The sequence below is a fragment of the Sorex fumeus genome, unplaced genomic scaffold (genome assembly GCF_029834395.1).
Source record: "Sorex fumeus unplaced genomic scaffold, SorFum_2.1 ptg000001l, whole genome shotgun sequence".
Classification (NCBI taxonomy): Eukaryota; Metazoa; Chordata; class Mammalia; order Eulipotyphla; family Soricidae; genus Sorex; species Sorex fumeus.
In genome coordinates this window covers 9171147-9184065 of record NW_026606058.1, presented here as the reverse complement: position 1 = coordinate 9184065, position 12919 = coordinate 9171147, and the positions used below count along the sequence as shown (strand labels likewise).

The following is a 12919-nucleotide window of genomic DNA, read 5'->3' as shown; positions in this document are numbered from 1 at the left end:
TTTGGGAAATTTCATTTCCTTTTTGATTTTCAGGCCTAACTCAGTGGTGCTCAGGACCTTACTCCTGGCTCTGCCCTCAGGGATTGGTGATCACTCCTGGAGGGGCCCTGGGAACCACATGTGGTGCCTGGGGTTGAACACAGATTGGGAGTGTGCAAGGTAAATGCCATACCCACTCTACTATTGCTCTGCCAGGAAAAATCCAATTTCTTGTATTTCCTAAGTGAAGCCATGCCATGTTACGCAGGAGGGTGTGACTTGAAGTGCCAGGTTTTGAGAAGGAGGCAGCAGCAGCACTTAAATTTTCCATGGGAAGGAAAGAATAGACAAGGAAACAGTATGTTTGGCTCGTTTTAATAACTCCAACGAGAGTTGGAGAGCCGGGGATATCCTATCACTACTTGCTTAGTAGTTGGTGATATGAACTAGTGGCAACAAGAAATATGTAATAAATTATTTTGTGCTTGTGACAGGAGCAAGCTTGAGGGGTGTTCGGGAAGATGTGAACAATGGTGGAGGAAGGTCACAGTGGCGGTGGGATTGGTGTTGGGATATTGAATGCTTGTAACACCTACATTCATGAACAACTTTTGGATATATACCTGGGTTTTAATTTATGAAAGTGACTGAATGACAACATGGTGGAGTTGATACCTCTGGAAAATTTTATTGATTTTATTTAAAATCAATAAAATTTTATTTTAAAAGGAGAAAAAAGCAACTCTAGTAGAAGCAGACTGGTGGGTGGAAAGCAAACGAGGCGGGGCATGGTCAAGGGAAGTGGACTCTGGTCAAGGGATTGGTGTGGAAACATTGTAAGCCTGAAACCCAATCATGAATAACTTTGCAGTTTCAGTGTCAAAAGAACAATTCATATTGTAACAAAGAAATGGAAGGAAGGAAGGAAGGAAGGAAGGAAGGAAGGAAGGAGGAAGGAAGGAAGGAAGGAAGGAAGGAAGGAGGAAGGAAGGAAGGAAGGAAGGAAGGAAGGAAGGAAGGAAGGAACTAAGGAAGGAAGGAAGGAAGGAAGGAGGAAGGAAGGAAGGAAGGAAGGAGGGAGGGAGGGAGGGAGGGAGGGAGGGAGGGAGGGAGGGAGGAAGGAAGGAAGGAAGGAAGGAAGGAAGGAAGGAAGAAGAAGAGAGCAGGATATAGAAAGAAAGAAAAAGAGAGAAAGAAGCAAAGAAAGAGGGAGAAAGGAAGGAAGGAAGGAAGGAAGAAAGAAAGAAAGAAAGAAAGAAAGAAAGAAAGAAAGAAAGAAAGAAAGAAAGGGAGTTGACAACTTCCCAAGAAATAGAGTTTCATAAGACAGAGCACTAGAACTTTTCATGTCATAGTTTCCTCTACATTTGGACAATAAGTAAGGGAAAGAGTGAATGACAGACTGGTATCAAAACCCTGATTCCGTGAATTCCTTCTGGCAATTGCAACACCCTGTTCATAGCGGGAAGAGCAGAGAGGCGAGAAAAGTTCATTTTTTACTTGTGTAACAACCATTTCTGCTCTTTCTAGAAGTCTGGCTGACCTGAAACTCAGACTTGAAGCCCATATAAGTCATGTTCCTACTGAAGACCCCTCTTCTACTCAGCTTTCTCAGGGATGTAAATGTGGCAGCCTGAGATCAGGCTGAGTTCTATAGACTCCAGAGAGGGCACTGAGCTGGAAGCATCTGAGTCTAGAGAGCTCCTCTGAGAGGACCGAGCAGAGCAGTGTGGTATTTTGTGTGTTGGTGGGGTTTGAAAGGATGGAGCCAAGACCGAAAGAGGGACTAATACTTGCTTTCAACAAAGAAACCACATGGGAAGGGAAGTACCTGAGATCAGACAGGGAGATGATAAGTGACTAAGAACTGCTACAGTCCTGCAATAATTGGTTTAAGCACAATGAACTCAATGATAGGAAGAAAGCTTTGCTCTGACTGTACAAGTCTCGCATTTATATCATGTGCATATGAACACAAATGCATATTCATTTATATATACATTATGGAGTGTCTATATATGTGTATATATGTGTGTATATATATGTGTGTGAATATGTGTATTCAGAGATGGCAACACTGTTACATGTTTTTTAAAATTCTAGATAGATTCAGGTATTAGTATCATTGAGTTTCTAACACGCTTAGGAAATAGTATGTAGTATCCATTGCAGCAGTTCAAATACAGCTTTATTTGTTACATAGGCAGGGGATAATTATTTATGCATAATCAAGAATTTTAGATGAATCTGGAGATACAAAAGTAAAGTTATATTGTCTTAGGTTCTGTTTCTGAAAACGTTTGGGTGGGGGCTGGAGGGGGTTGGGCCATAGCCAGCTGTGCTGAGGGCTTAATCCTGACTCCGTTCTCACTCCTTGGGATCGAAGCTGGGTCAAACACATGCAAGACAAGAGCCTTAACTGCTGTATTATCTCTCTGGCTCTATAAACACATTTCATACATCTCATCCAAATGGGGTAGGATTTCAAAATATGAAGGAACAGAATGGTCCCTATCACTGTTTCTGGATATGTTTCTATTTTGTTCTTCAGACTCACTGAAATTGCACCCAGATGTCCAACAACAGAACCAGCAGCAGTGTCAGCCCCATCCCAAATGCCTCCCCAAATTCCCCACCTTTAAATGTCTCCCGAAGTGTCCACCTAAGTGCCCATTGCAATGCCCAGTCCCAGGCCCACCTCCAGTCTCTTCCTACTGTATTTCTGGGGGCTGTTGCAGCTCTGGGGGTGGGGGCTGCTGCTTGAGTCACCTCAGAGCCCTTAGTTTCCACCTGCCCATCACAACAGAGATCTAGATGCTGCAAGGAGCCCTACATGAGGTTCTAGCTGCTGTTACAGGGTAGTGTAACAAGGTAGTGCCACATAGTGGCAGCAGTCTGGGGTTTCAGGTGATTGCCCTGACTCTGGGGAATCTAGCTGCTGTTCTGACCATTTAAAAAGGTATGACATGATGTGGACGTCAGCTAACACAATAATGGGGTTTTACCCTTCCTCTGTCTTGTTTTTTCTTCTGAGCCTGAATCAATTGATTAAACATTCAAACTTTGTTTCTCAGAACTCATAAATTCTATGCCTTGTATTTGTATTCTTTTAGTTTTATGCCACTATATTTCTTAGACTGTTGAAAATGCTTAAGGGATATGCTTTACAAATGTAAAATTACTTTAAAGTCCTGATTTGATTATGATTTTGTTTCATTTTCTTTACTTTTTAAAAATATAAATAGCAGTCCATCTCCCTGAATAGAAAGGCAGATTGACAGCTTTCACTGAACTGAAGAAAAGTCAGACAATAAACATTATGGAATTATTTTTTGATGTATGTATATCTTTGAAAAAACCTAAAATTCTGCTCTAAATATGAAGACAGTAAGTAGTGGAAGAGTAGAATTCCATGATGAATCTGTCTTAAAAAAATTCCTCCTCAGAGGGAGGAGGAATTTGGTCAAACTTATTCATCCACTTACATGAATAAGTTCTGAGAATGTAATTCATGACCTATAGAAAACGATGCTATACTATATACGAGAAAGCTGGTAGAAGATCTTAGAAGTTCTGACCACGTGAAAAGGATATTGTATGATGTAATGTGGATGTTAGCTAACCCACTCGTGGGAATCAGACTGCAAAATGTGGCTTATAAATTCAACAAGTTGAGCTTCTTAACTCATAAAATGCTACTAAAGCTGAAAAAAAGTGATAAAAATTAATTATGTTCCTCAAGAGATTTGTTCAGGAAATTCTCTTTACTCAAATGAAAATGTACAGCGGCATCTTTAAGCCAATCTTTCACTCTTTTTTGCTGTTATTTTTGAAAAAAATAAGCATTAAATCTCAATTCTATCTGGAAACTGATGGAAAAACTGGCTGATCTTTGTAGTCTTCTCTTTGGTTGTGTTGTACACATATAAAGCCTGGGAGAATAGATACTTCTTGAATTCAGATTTCTTAAAATTAACCTATTTTCAAGGCCCAGCCATTAGTTCTGTGGAAGTTTTCTGTCCTCTCCTTCTATTCTGTTACTGAGAAAAAGAGCGGCTACCTTTTGCTGAGTGTTGCCAATTTGGGTATCCTGGTAGAGATCTTGGATGTGAGAGACTAGATACTGTAAACCCATTTTTGTGGAATGGTTGGGAAGAAGGGGTCAAAGAAACAATAGGATCCCATGGATCTTATCTGCAGGGATATGTAAGAGGAACATGAGACTTCACTCTTCCCTTTGTTTCCTAAAGTGCAAAGATGAATGAAGCAGTTTCTATTAAACATTTCAGGAGATCATTGTTAAGATCTCTGCGAATTATAATTAAGCAGATCAGCAAAGTGGTTGGGTAAACCGGAGGGACTAGTTTTCTTTAAGAGAATGAATAAATTAGACAAGGACTGGCCAAAGTCCAAGAAAACCAGCCCTTTGGGCCATCCTGGGAAAAAAAGAGTATTTGGGTAGCAGTGTTCCTTGGCCTCTGTCCCGAAGGGAGCCCTGGTACTCCCTGGCTCAGACACTGCTCATGAGACTCGGAGCAGAGGAGGGTTGGATGCTCCTGTTTTTATGAGCAATGTGCATGCAGCAGGAGTCCTATGTGACCTTCCTATGTATGTGTGAAAACACTATGCTCAGAAGAGGATCCATCTTGGCTTGGTTGTCTTGTGTTGATGGAGTGATGGAAGATCTCAGGAAGGCAAGGAGGAGTCCAGGAGAGTGTGCTCCCTAGATAGCCGGTTCAGTAGCCACATGTTGTAATGGCACGCACCCTGGAGGAGATTCAAAAATTCCCAGTTGGTGTCTCTTCCTACCTGGCCTTGAGCAATTTTTCCTTTTCAGTAGGCCTCAGTTATAAAATATGGGCTAATCTCTATGCCTGTACAGTCCTTGTCAGCCATCCATTTATTGGTTCTACAATATAACCTCAAGAGAGTCTTATAGGAACTCCCACATGTTGCTGGGGTAATGATTTAGGGGTTAAAAGGCTCAGAGAAAAAACTCAGAACAAAGCCACCATGGATATGAACTTGAAGGGAGGATAGTTCTGTACTTTCTTCTAATCTCAGACACAATAGTGGTATTTCTAATTGGATACCAACAACCTGGTGCCCTCTGTTCCTTTGCATGTGGCTTCTCACCTCGTCGACTTTTACTCAAAGGACAACAGGGGCCTCTAACTTTTCCCTAGTTTCTGCTCAAGAAAAGTTTCAAATATGAATAAAGACTCAGGCCCTATTCCTCAGGCCCTACGAGCATCCAGGGTGCACCCTCTCTGAGTAATGGTTCAGCTGAGGACACCACAGATTTTAAATCTTGGTGTGGGTCACAAAACTCAGGAGCACAACTTTAAACATACAATTTATATCAGGATTTGTGGATGCAGGTGCTTAAGGGGACCCTGGAGAGAACGGGTACATAATTCCTTTCTGCGCAAATGGCAAGTTCAGAATTGGGAGCTAGGTGGACTACACAGAGTCTTTAAAGACCAAAGATCCTTCTAAGAAGGACAATCCAGCAGGTCAGATGTCACTGGTGTTCACCGGTCTTGTGGCCCAGACAGACATCTGAGGGCATGTTGTAGTCCCATTCACTTCCAAGAAGTCATGATTGTGTGAATTCATAATTATCTACAGGCCTTGTGAGTATATCAGAATATTATTTTATGAATCCACACATCTCTGAATCTATGGGCTTGTTTCCAATGAGATCAATGGGATATTCTTGGAAGATCCCAATGACTCATTCTTGACACTTGTGCCAGTCATCTGGCTTCTCTATGCCATGCCTTCCCAACTTATAAAATGGGTGTGGTACAACCCACACCTCTGATTTGGTGGCACCTGGAAGCAGTACCTCTTATTGAGTGGGGGGGTATGCTACCTGAAGATGTCAAACCCATTAGTGAGAGCCTGACTCTAGAGAGCAGGAAGTGAGCCAGTCAGAGCTTACAATGGGGTGAGATGCTCATGTTGGCTAATCGTAGGATGGGTGCTCACCACATGGAGGAAAGAGTTTGGTCTAGAATGTGCTGTCAGTGTACAGGTTTTCCATTGAATCAATTCAAGTATCTGTTCATGTGTTAGATTACTTATCTTCAGATCCTATGCAAATGCGCCCACAGAAATGCATAGAAATTATATTGTAGTGCAGAGATTTCCAAACTTCTTTGGCCAAATGTCACCTTTTCAGAATAAAAAATACCCAGTACCTCCTCCTTGAAGTCTGTCTTCTTTAGGTGAGCAAATGAACGGTCCCCTGAGCTTCAGCTGAGGCCAGTACTGTCTTTTGGGGTTGGTCCAGTACCCTACTTTGGGGGTTGGGGGCTAATACTGCCCACTTTGGGAAACACTGATAGTGGAAATAACTCCATGAATAGTTACTATGGATGTGGAAAGACATATTTCCTTTGTAAAACAAATCATGACAACCATAGAATTTTATAGCCAGTAGTAGCCTTGTATAGTTCTTTCTTTTAGTAGGAGAGAAAAAGCAGTGGAAAGTACATAGTGAACTTACACAGTACAGCAGAGTTAGGATCAGATTTGGGATTGGCTTCATCTGTCAGTGCTGTCAGTACCTTAAATTCTTTCCTGTCTATCAATATTCCCACCAAATGGCCAACTTTCTAGAGGATTTTCTTCTTTGTAGAGTGTGCATGGTTGTCCTAAACATATTTATGTATAAGATAGAGTGTGTCCTAATGACTAAGTGTCATGGACTTTTACACCAGATGCAGAGTATTAGAGCAGAAAAAAAAACAATAAAACTCCATGACTCTTATATCTGGGTTCATATTCTAGCTTTATTACATCTAGCGATGTGAGATTGGCCAAGTTGTTTTATTGACATAGTTATCGAGCCATCATTGTGGGTACTGGCTTTGACATCATTGTGGGTACTGAATTTGATGATCTATCCCTTTGAAGTTTCTTAGTCCCCCAAAATTTTCCTTTTCTCCGTTTCTCCATAAAACCTCCTGCCTGGCATTAATTGAATCGACATCCCCAGGAAAGCAGTGATGGGTTGGTCTAAAATTATAGTCTCCCCCTTTTCTACTATCCTCTGGCTGGAGGGACTGGTGGCCTTCCCAGAGAAAGCCATGGAGCGTTGGAAGTCACCCGTGCAGGAATGACAGGAAGAAGCATGAAGTTTTTCAAACCCAGGACAGAAGCTTTCATGCTTCCTCCAGCTTGTTCACACACATACATTGCCATACTAATCTTACCAAAGAAATCATCCGTGAGCTAAATGCAGTTTGTGTTTTCCTTGTTTAGAAAATTTGGGAACCTTAAGATTGGTGAATCTTAGGGAAATTGGGATCCATATAGACAAATGGAGAAGCACCCTTTATCTAAAACCTTACAGGTGACATTGCTTGACCTGGACTTGCTGACTTGAGTGGGGAGCTGTTTGAACCAATTTCTTCGTTCGGGATCAGGGTAACTTTCTGCATTGAGTAATGTAACATGTGGGATTGGAGAAAAGCGTGGGTTTTGGAATTAGATAGGTTTAGGTTCAAAGGATACTCTATCGACTGCAAACAGAACTGTTCTCTAAACTAGGGATCTTGGTCTCATTTTTCTTATCTCTAAAAATAGCTTGTTTGGAGGTTCTAGCAAAATAGAGAGGCACCTAGCCTGTCTCATGGGGCTATTGTGAAGATCACATGAAGCAACACAGGTAAATGGACTAGACCAACAGTTAGTACATTCAGTCCTTTAAGTCTGCTCTATTACACTTAGAAAACAAAGGGAAAAATTTCAGCAACAGTTGTAGAGAGAAACAAAAGGGGGGAAAGGCATGGTTGTGAAAACAAAGACTTATGAAAGCAGACCGCCTGTGTTTGAATTCTAGCCGCTTTTTGTGATGGCTTAATGACAATGGGTACTAATGGGTATTAAATACTAGGGCATGCAATGGGTATTAAATACTTCAGAGCTTCAGAAACACCTCAGTTACAGGGCAATCTATAAATGGAAGAGCCTCAAGAGCTATTTGTCACCTAAAATTTTTCAATAAAATTTTAGATGCTGCTGCCATTGTTAGCATACTGTGTTCATTTGGTTGGTTTACCTTCTTTAATGAGTTCTTAGGGATACAGGTCTGATACTTAGTTCAGGAAGGTAATAGGACATGAAAAGTTAAGGATGGAGAGGCCAAAGGACATAAGAAGATGAGGAAAGACAACCTTGATAGAATTATCAAATATCCAAACAAAATCGGAATAACTTTCCAGTTCAAGAGAAAAACCATTTTGGAGGAAGATTTCTGTGATTACTGCCAAATGGAGGCAGAAACACTTCCTCAAACCCTGCGGTCAGCAACCCAAATCACACCAACACCTTGGGAGCCAGTAAATACCAGTTCGGCTGGGGAGATGCAATATCACCTTTGACATAGTGTTTGAAAATTTGTAATATTAACCATGTCTTGAGCACTTTCTCAAAGACTCAAGTGACCTGGAAATAATTTCATAAGGATATATCCCATAGATACCACTTCTTCTAACTTTTGGATAAAGAACACTAAATTGCTACAAGAAGGACCAATAGGACTAATTTATCTCATGTTCTGGGAAATTGAATGTCAAGTAGAGACATGCCCTGCCTCTGACTGGAGAGACCTGCGTCCTGGGGAGGAATCTCACCAATGCAAGGCTGGCCCTGGTCCTCGTGATCACTGCTTCATTCAGATGTCATTAAATTGCTTCATTGGCACCCTATAAAAGGTCTCCCCAGTTGCGAGTTCCTCAGATTACTGACTTCTTCCAGTCTTGCTCCTATCACCCACAGGTAAGTCTATACCCGGGGAATCAGTGGAGTAGATAAAAGACTTGGAGATGTTGGTAAGGACAGTGGTGGAAGGAAGTGGTCAGGACTGGACAGCACTGGAGACTTATGGTTGTAGTTAGTGGGAAGGGCATGGATGGAGCAGGAGGAGAGGAAGGAGTGTGAGCTGAGCAGTTAGTCCTGTGTGAGAGGGATTCTAGGTCACCAGCCTCTTTCTCTCCAAGCGTAGATTTTCAATCCTCTCTTGGATCTGTGAATGAAGTGGGGTGACAGTCATGCTAATCCAAAGAGTTAACAATGGAAGTTTACTCCAATTTGGCTTTGTCAGGCTCTGACAGGCAGGTAAGCCTCTTAGTATTTTGATTGTTCGTTTGTTTGTTTGTTTGTTTTGGGCCACACCCAATCATGCTCGGGCTTACTCCTGGCTTTATGCTCAGGAATCACTACTGGCAGGCTTGGAGGATTACACAGGGTGCCTGGAATCAAATTTGAATTGGCCATGTGCAAAGCAAACTCTGGCCCCATAAAGACTCTTAAAGGCTCAAGGTTTGTTGAGAAATGAAGTTCGCTTTTTTTTTTTCTGGGTACTGTTTGTTTGGGAGTCAGGAAGAATGAAAGCCCCTTGAGAGAATGAGTGGCAGATCAAATAAATCATCTGGGAAATATCAATATCTCCCAAGCAACTCATAATGCAGACATTGACAGAGAAGAGAAGAGGCTGGAACGTTGGGCAGAAATACAGATGAGTGAGATGTGCAAAGGCACATGGTCAGTTTAGACAATGCAGGGCACCAGCGCTGAGTCTAAGACCTTTGACTCTGAGTTCACCCTGATGCCAGGTCTGGGCAGTCATTCACTTTTGGAAAAGACTCTTCCTTCCAGACTATCCCATCTAAAGGGAATGCTTGAGGGTTACTCAAAAACCTTCTCCGATCTGACCAAGCTTTTTCTCTTAAGAGTTTGCAAAGCCCCAGAAAGATGTGTGACCAGCAGAAGCAGGCACAGTTCCCTCCATCTTGCGTGAAAGGTTCAGGAACAGGAGGTGCTCAAACTGTCAAGTGCACGTCTGTGAAATGCCCGGCTCCATGTGAGACCCAAACTGTTGTGAAGTGCCCTCCTCCATGCCCGACTCAGACCTACGTGAAATGCCCAGCTCCCTGCCAGCCTCAAACCTGTGTGAAGTATGTAACACCTTGCCAGACGTATGTGAAGTGCCCAGCTCCGTGCCAGACGACCTATGTGAAGTGCCCAGCTCCGTGCCAGACAACTTATGTGAAATGCCCAGCTCCGTGCCAGACGACATATGTGAAGTGCCCAGCTCCATGCCAGACGACCTACGTGAAGTGCCCAGTGCCCTGCCAGACTCAGACATGCTATGTCCAGACTCCTTGCCAGACCTACTATGTGCAAGCTCCTGGCAGTGGCTCTGTCTCCACGGGTGGATATGCGTCTAGTGGCTGCACCCCGGATCCCTGCTCTGCTCCTTGCTCCACCAGCTACTGCTGCCTGGCTCCGAGGACCTTTGGGGTGAGTCCCCTGAGACGCTGGGTCCAACGACCTCAGGGCTGCAGTTCAGGATCATCAGGCTGCTGTGCTTCTTCTGGATGCTGCAGTTCCGGCGGCTGTGGTTCCGGCGGCTGTGGCTCTGGCGGCTGTGGCTCTGGGTGTTGCAGCTCCGGTTCCTGTGGCTCTGGATGCTGTTGTCTGGGAATTATTCCCATGAGATCCAGAGGTCCTGCATGCTGTGATCGCGGGGATGACTGTTGCTGTTAAATCAACAACAGCCTTGTGCCAGAGTTCGGCTCCTGTCCTAACTTCTGGAATATCCTAGTGCCTCTAGCCACACCCATCAGACCCAGGTGATTGACGCATCTCACTCTTCACCTCAACGCTCTGCTTCTTGACCAAGGCATCCTGCCAGAGTTCAAGCATCCCCAAACTTTGGCAAGAATAAAGCTCTGAATGTAATTCCCACTGGCATCTGTTCTGGTTATTTGCTCTATATTCATGCTTTTCTGTTAGAAGTTTTTCTGCCTTCCTCTTCTATTCTTGTTTCTCAGCAAGAAGCATGATCTGGGGGCTGGAGAGATAGCACAGCGATTAAGGCGTTTGCCTTGCACGCAGCCGACCCGGGTTCGATTCCCAGCATCCCATATGGTCCCCTGAGCACTGCCAGGAGTAACTCCTGAGTGCAGAGCCAGGAGTAACCCCTGAGCATCACCGGGTGTGACCCAAAAAGAAAAAAAAAAGCATGATCTGCATGGACACAAGCAAGAAGCTTTTTCTGGTGCAGCCCCAGCTGTGAATCCCTGTGCATTCTAGAACGTTGTAAATAAACTCTCTATACAAGTGAGTACAAGTGAGCAGGTGGGAGGCTGTGAGGTTTGGATGCCAAAGGATGCCTCTTTCCCAACCTCTGATTAGTCCCAGGAGTGTTTTGACGATTACAAGTTCCTTATGGGAGCATGACTGTTGCACATAAACTCAACAGTTTATTTTGGGATGTTGAAGGGATTGTGAAAACAGTTCTGGTCAGAAGCATATGCCTCTGATGTGCGAGTGACCTGAATCCATGGTGGCCTTCCTCATCTGACAGGCTCACTCACACGAGGTCTGACAGTAAAGGGGAGGATTCCTCTGAAGCAGGGATCCATTACCCATCCTGACTCTGAGACGGAGTCTGGGAGTGGGCAAGACCTCTCCATGAGGAAGGAGTTTCATGGGTCAGGTGTCTGCGTGCCAAGAACACCTGTGTTTTATTATTAGTACCTCCTTGTCCATTGCTCTGCTGATTCTGGAACTGTTTGGGTCTACTTTTACATCTAGAGAATGTAAACAACACACATTAAACAATAAGTAGAAGTATAAGGGTTTTCAAAGTAGTCCCTAGGACTTGAGCCATAATACAGCAGGCAGGACACTTGCCTTGCACATGGCTGACCAGGGTTCAATCCCCAGGGTTCAATATGGTCCCTTAAGCCCACCAGGAGTGATCCCTGAGTGCCGAGTTAGAAGTAAGTCCTGAGGACCACTGAGTGTGTGCCCTCAAAAACAACAAAGGGAAAAGCAGCCCCCAAACTCCAGGTGCATAAGCATAAGAGACAACGTTTGGCAAATGTATTAGTGTGTCTATTTTAAGAACCGGGGATTATATCTACACAATATGTGTTGATTCACCTTGAGACACAGACAGAATGCCTTATAAATCTGGGTTGCTTTCAGATTTAGACCAATTACCTATGAAGTTATTTAGATCTCCACAACCAGTGAAGCCATTTAGATCAATAGCTTCACAGATTGTACTTCATACCTCCATTCAAACCCTATAACTCCAAAACTTGGAGCTCCATTGCTAGACACTGAAAGAGCTGAAAGCAGGTATAAGACTTCTGACCAGAACTGTTTTCACAATCTCCCACCATGAGGGACCTGCAAAGTTAAAACGTTGTTAATGCTGCAGTGGATTTGAGGATGTATGATTCAGAATGAGGTAAATAGCACAAACCATTGAAAACAGTTTGGGTGGTAGTGGTGGTAGTGTTGAACATTGAATCTAGAGCCTCACATAAAAAAAACACATGTGCTCTATTGTTGAGTTATATCCCCATGGCCAACAGGAAAATTTCACAGCTTTGGAATCAAACCCAGTGCCTCCTACTCGCCAAGAAAATGCTCTACCACTGAGTTGTATCCCCAGTCCTTTGTAATGAAAGTAATAGCTCATGCAATTATGGATAAGGATCAAAAGCTACTTTCAGACTTCCAGTTGCACATTATTTTCAAGAATAAATGTACCAAGCCTGGGTTAGACCTTTGTCTAGGCATTGCTTATGCATAAATCACATCTAGCTGAAAGATTTTTTCTTAAGTTCCCCTTAACTTACTTTCTAGAAAAAGTCAAATTTTTTAAGATCATCCAGCACTGATGTATAAAGAAAAGATTGTAGAGGGACATGAGAGATATAGTTCAATAGGCCTGTCTTGCATGTGGTCTACCTGGGTTCTATCCCTGACACTCCCTTGAGCCCTGCCAGGAGCGACCCTGTGTTTAGAGTCTGGAGGAAGTCCTGAACACCACAGGGTGTGTGCCAAAACCAAAAAACTAACAAACATCTCACACCCTTTAATAGCACTGCACTGTAGCTCTGTCCTC

General features: G+C 43.3%; 1 protein-coding gene across 1 annotated transcript; it reads left to right on the top strand.

The window, feature by feature from the left end:
- The first annotated feature begins 9744 nt into the window (after positions 1-9744).
- On the top strand, positions 9745-10539 carry KPLCE (KPRP N-terminal and LCE C-terminal like protein). The gene has a single exon (XM_056126536.1). The coding sequence runs from the start codon at positions 9745-9747 to the stop codon at positions 10537-10539; it is 795 nt and encodes a 264-aa protein (XP_055982511.1).
- The last annotated feature ends 2380 nt before the right edge of the window (positions 10540-12919 follow it).

Excerpts from the sequence above, each read along its gene's own strand:
- KPLCE (XM_056126536.1), top strand. The coding sequence starts at position 9,745 with ATGTGTGACCAGCAGAAGCAGGCACAGTTCCCTCCATCTTGCGTGAAA.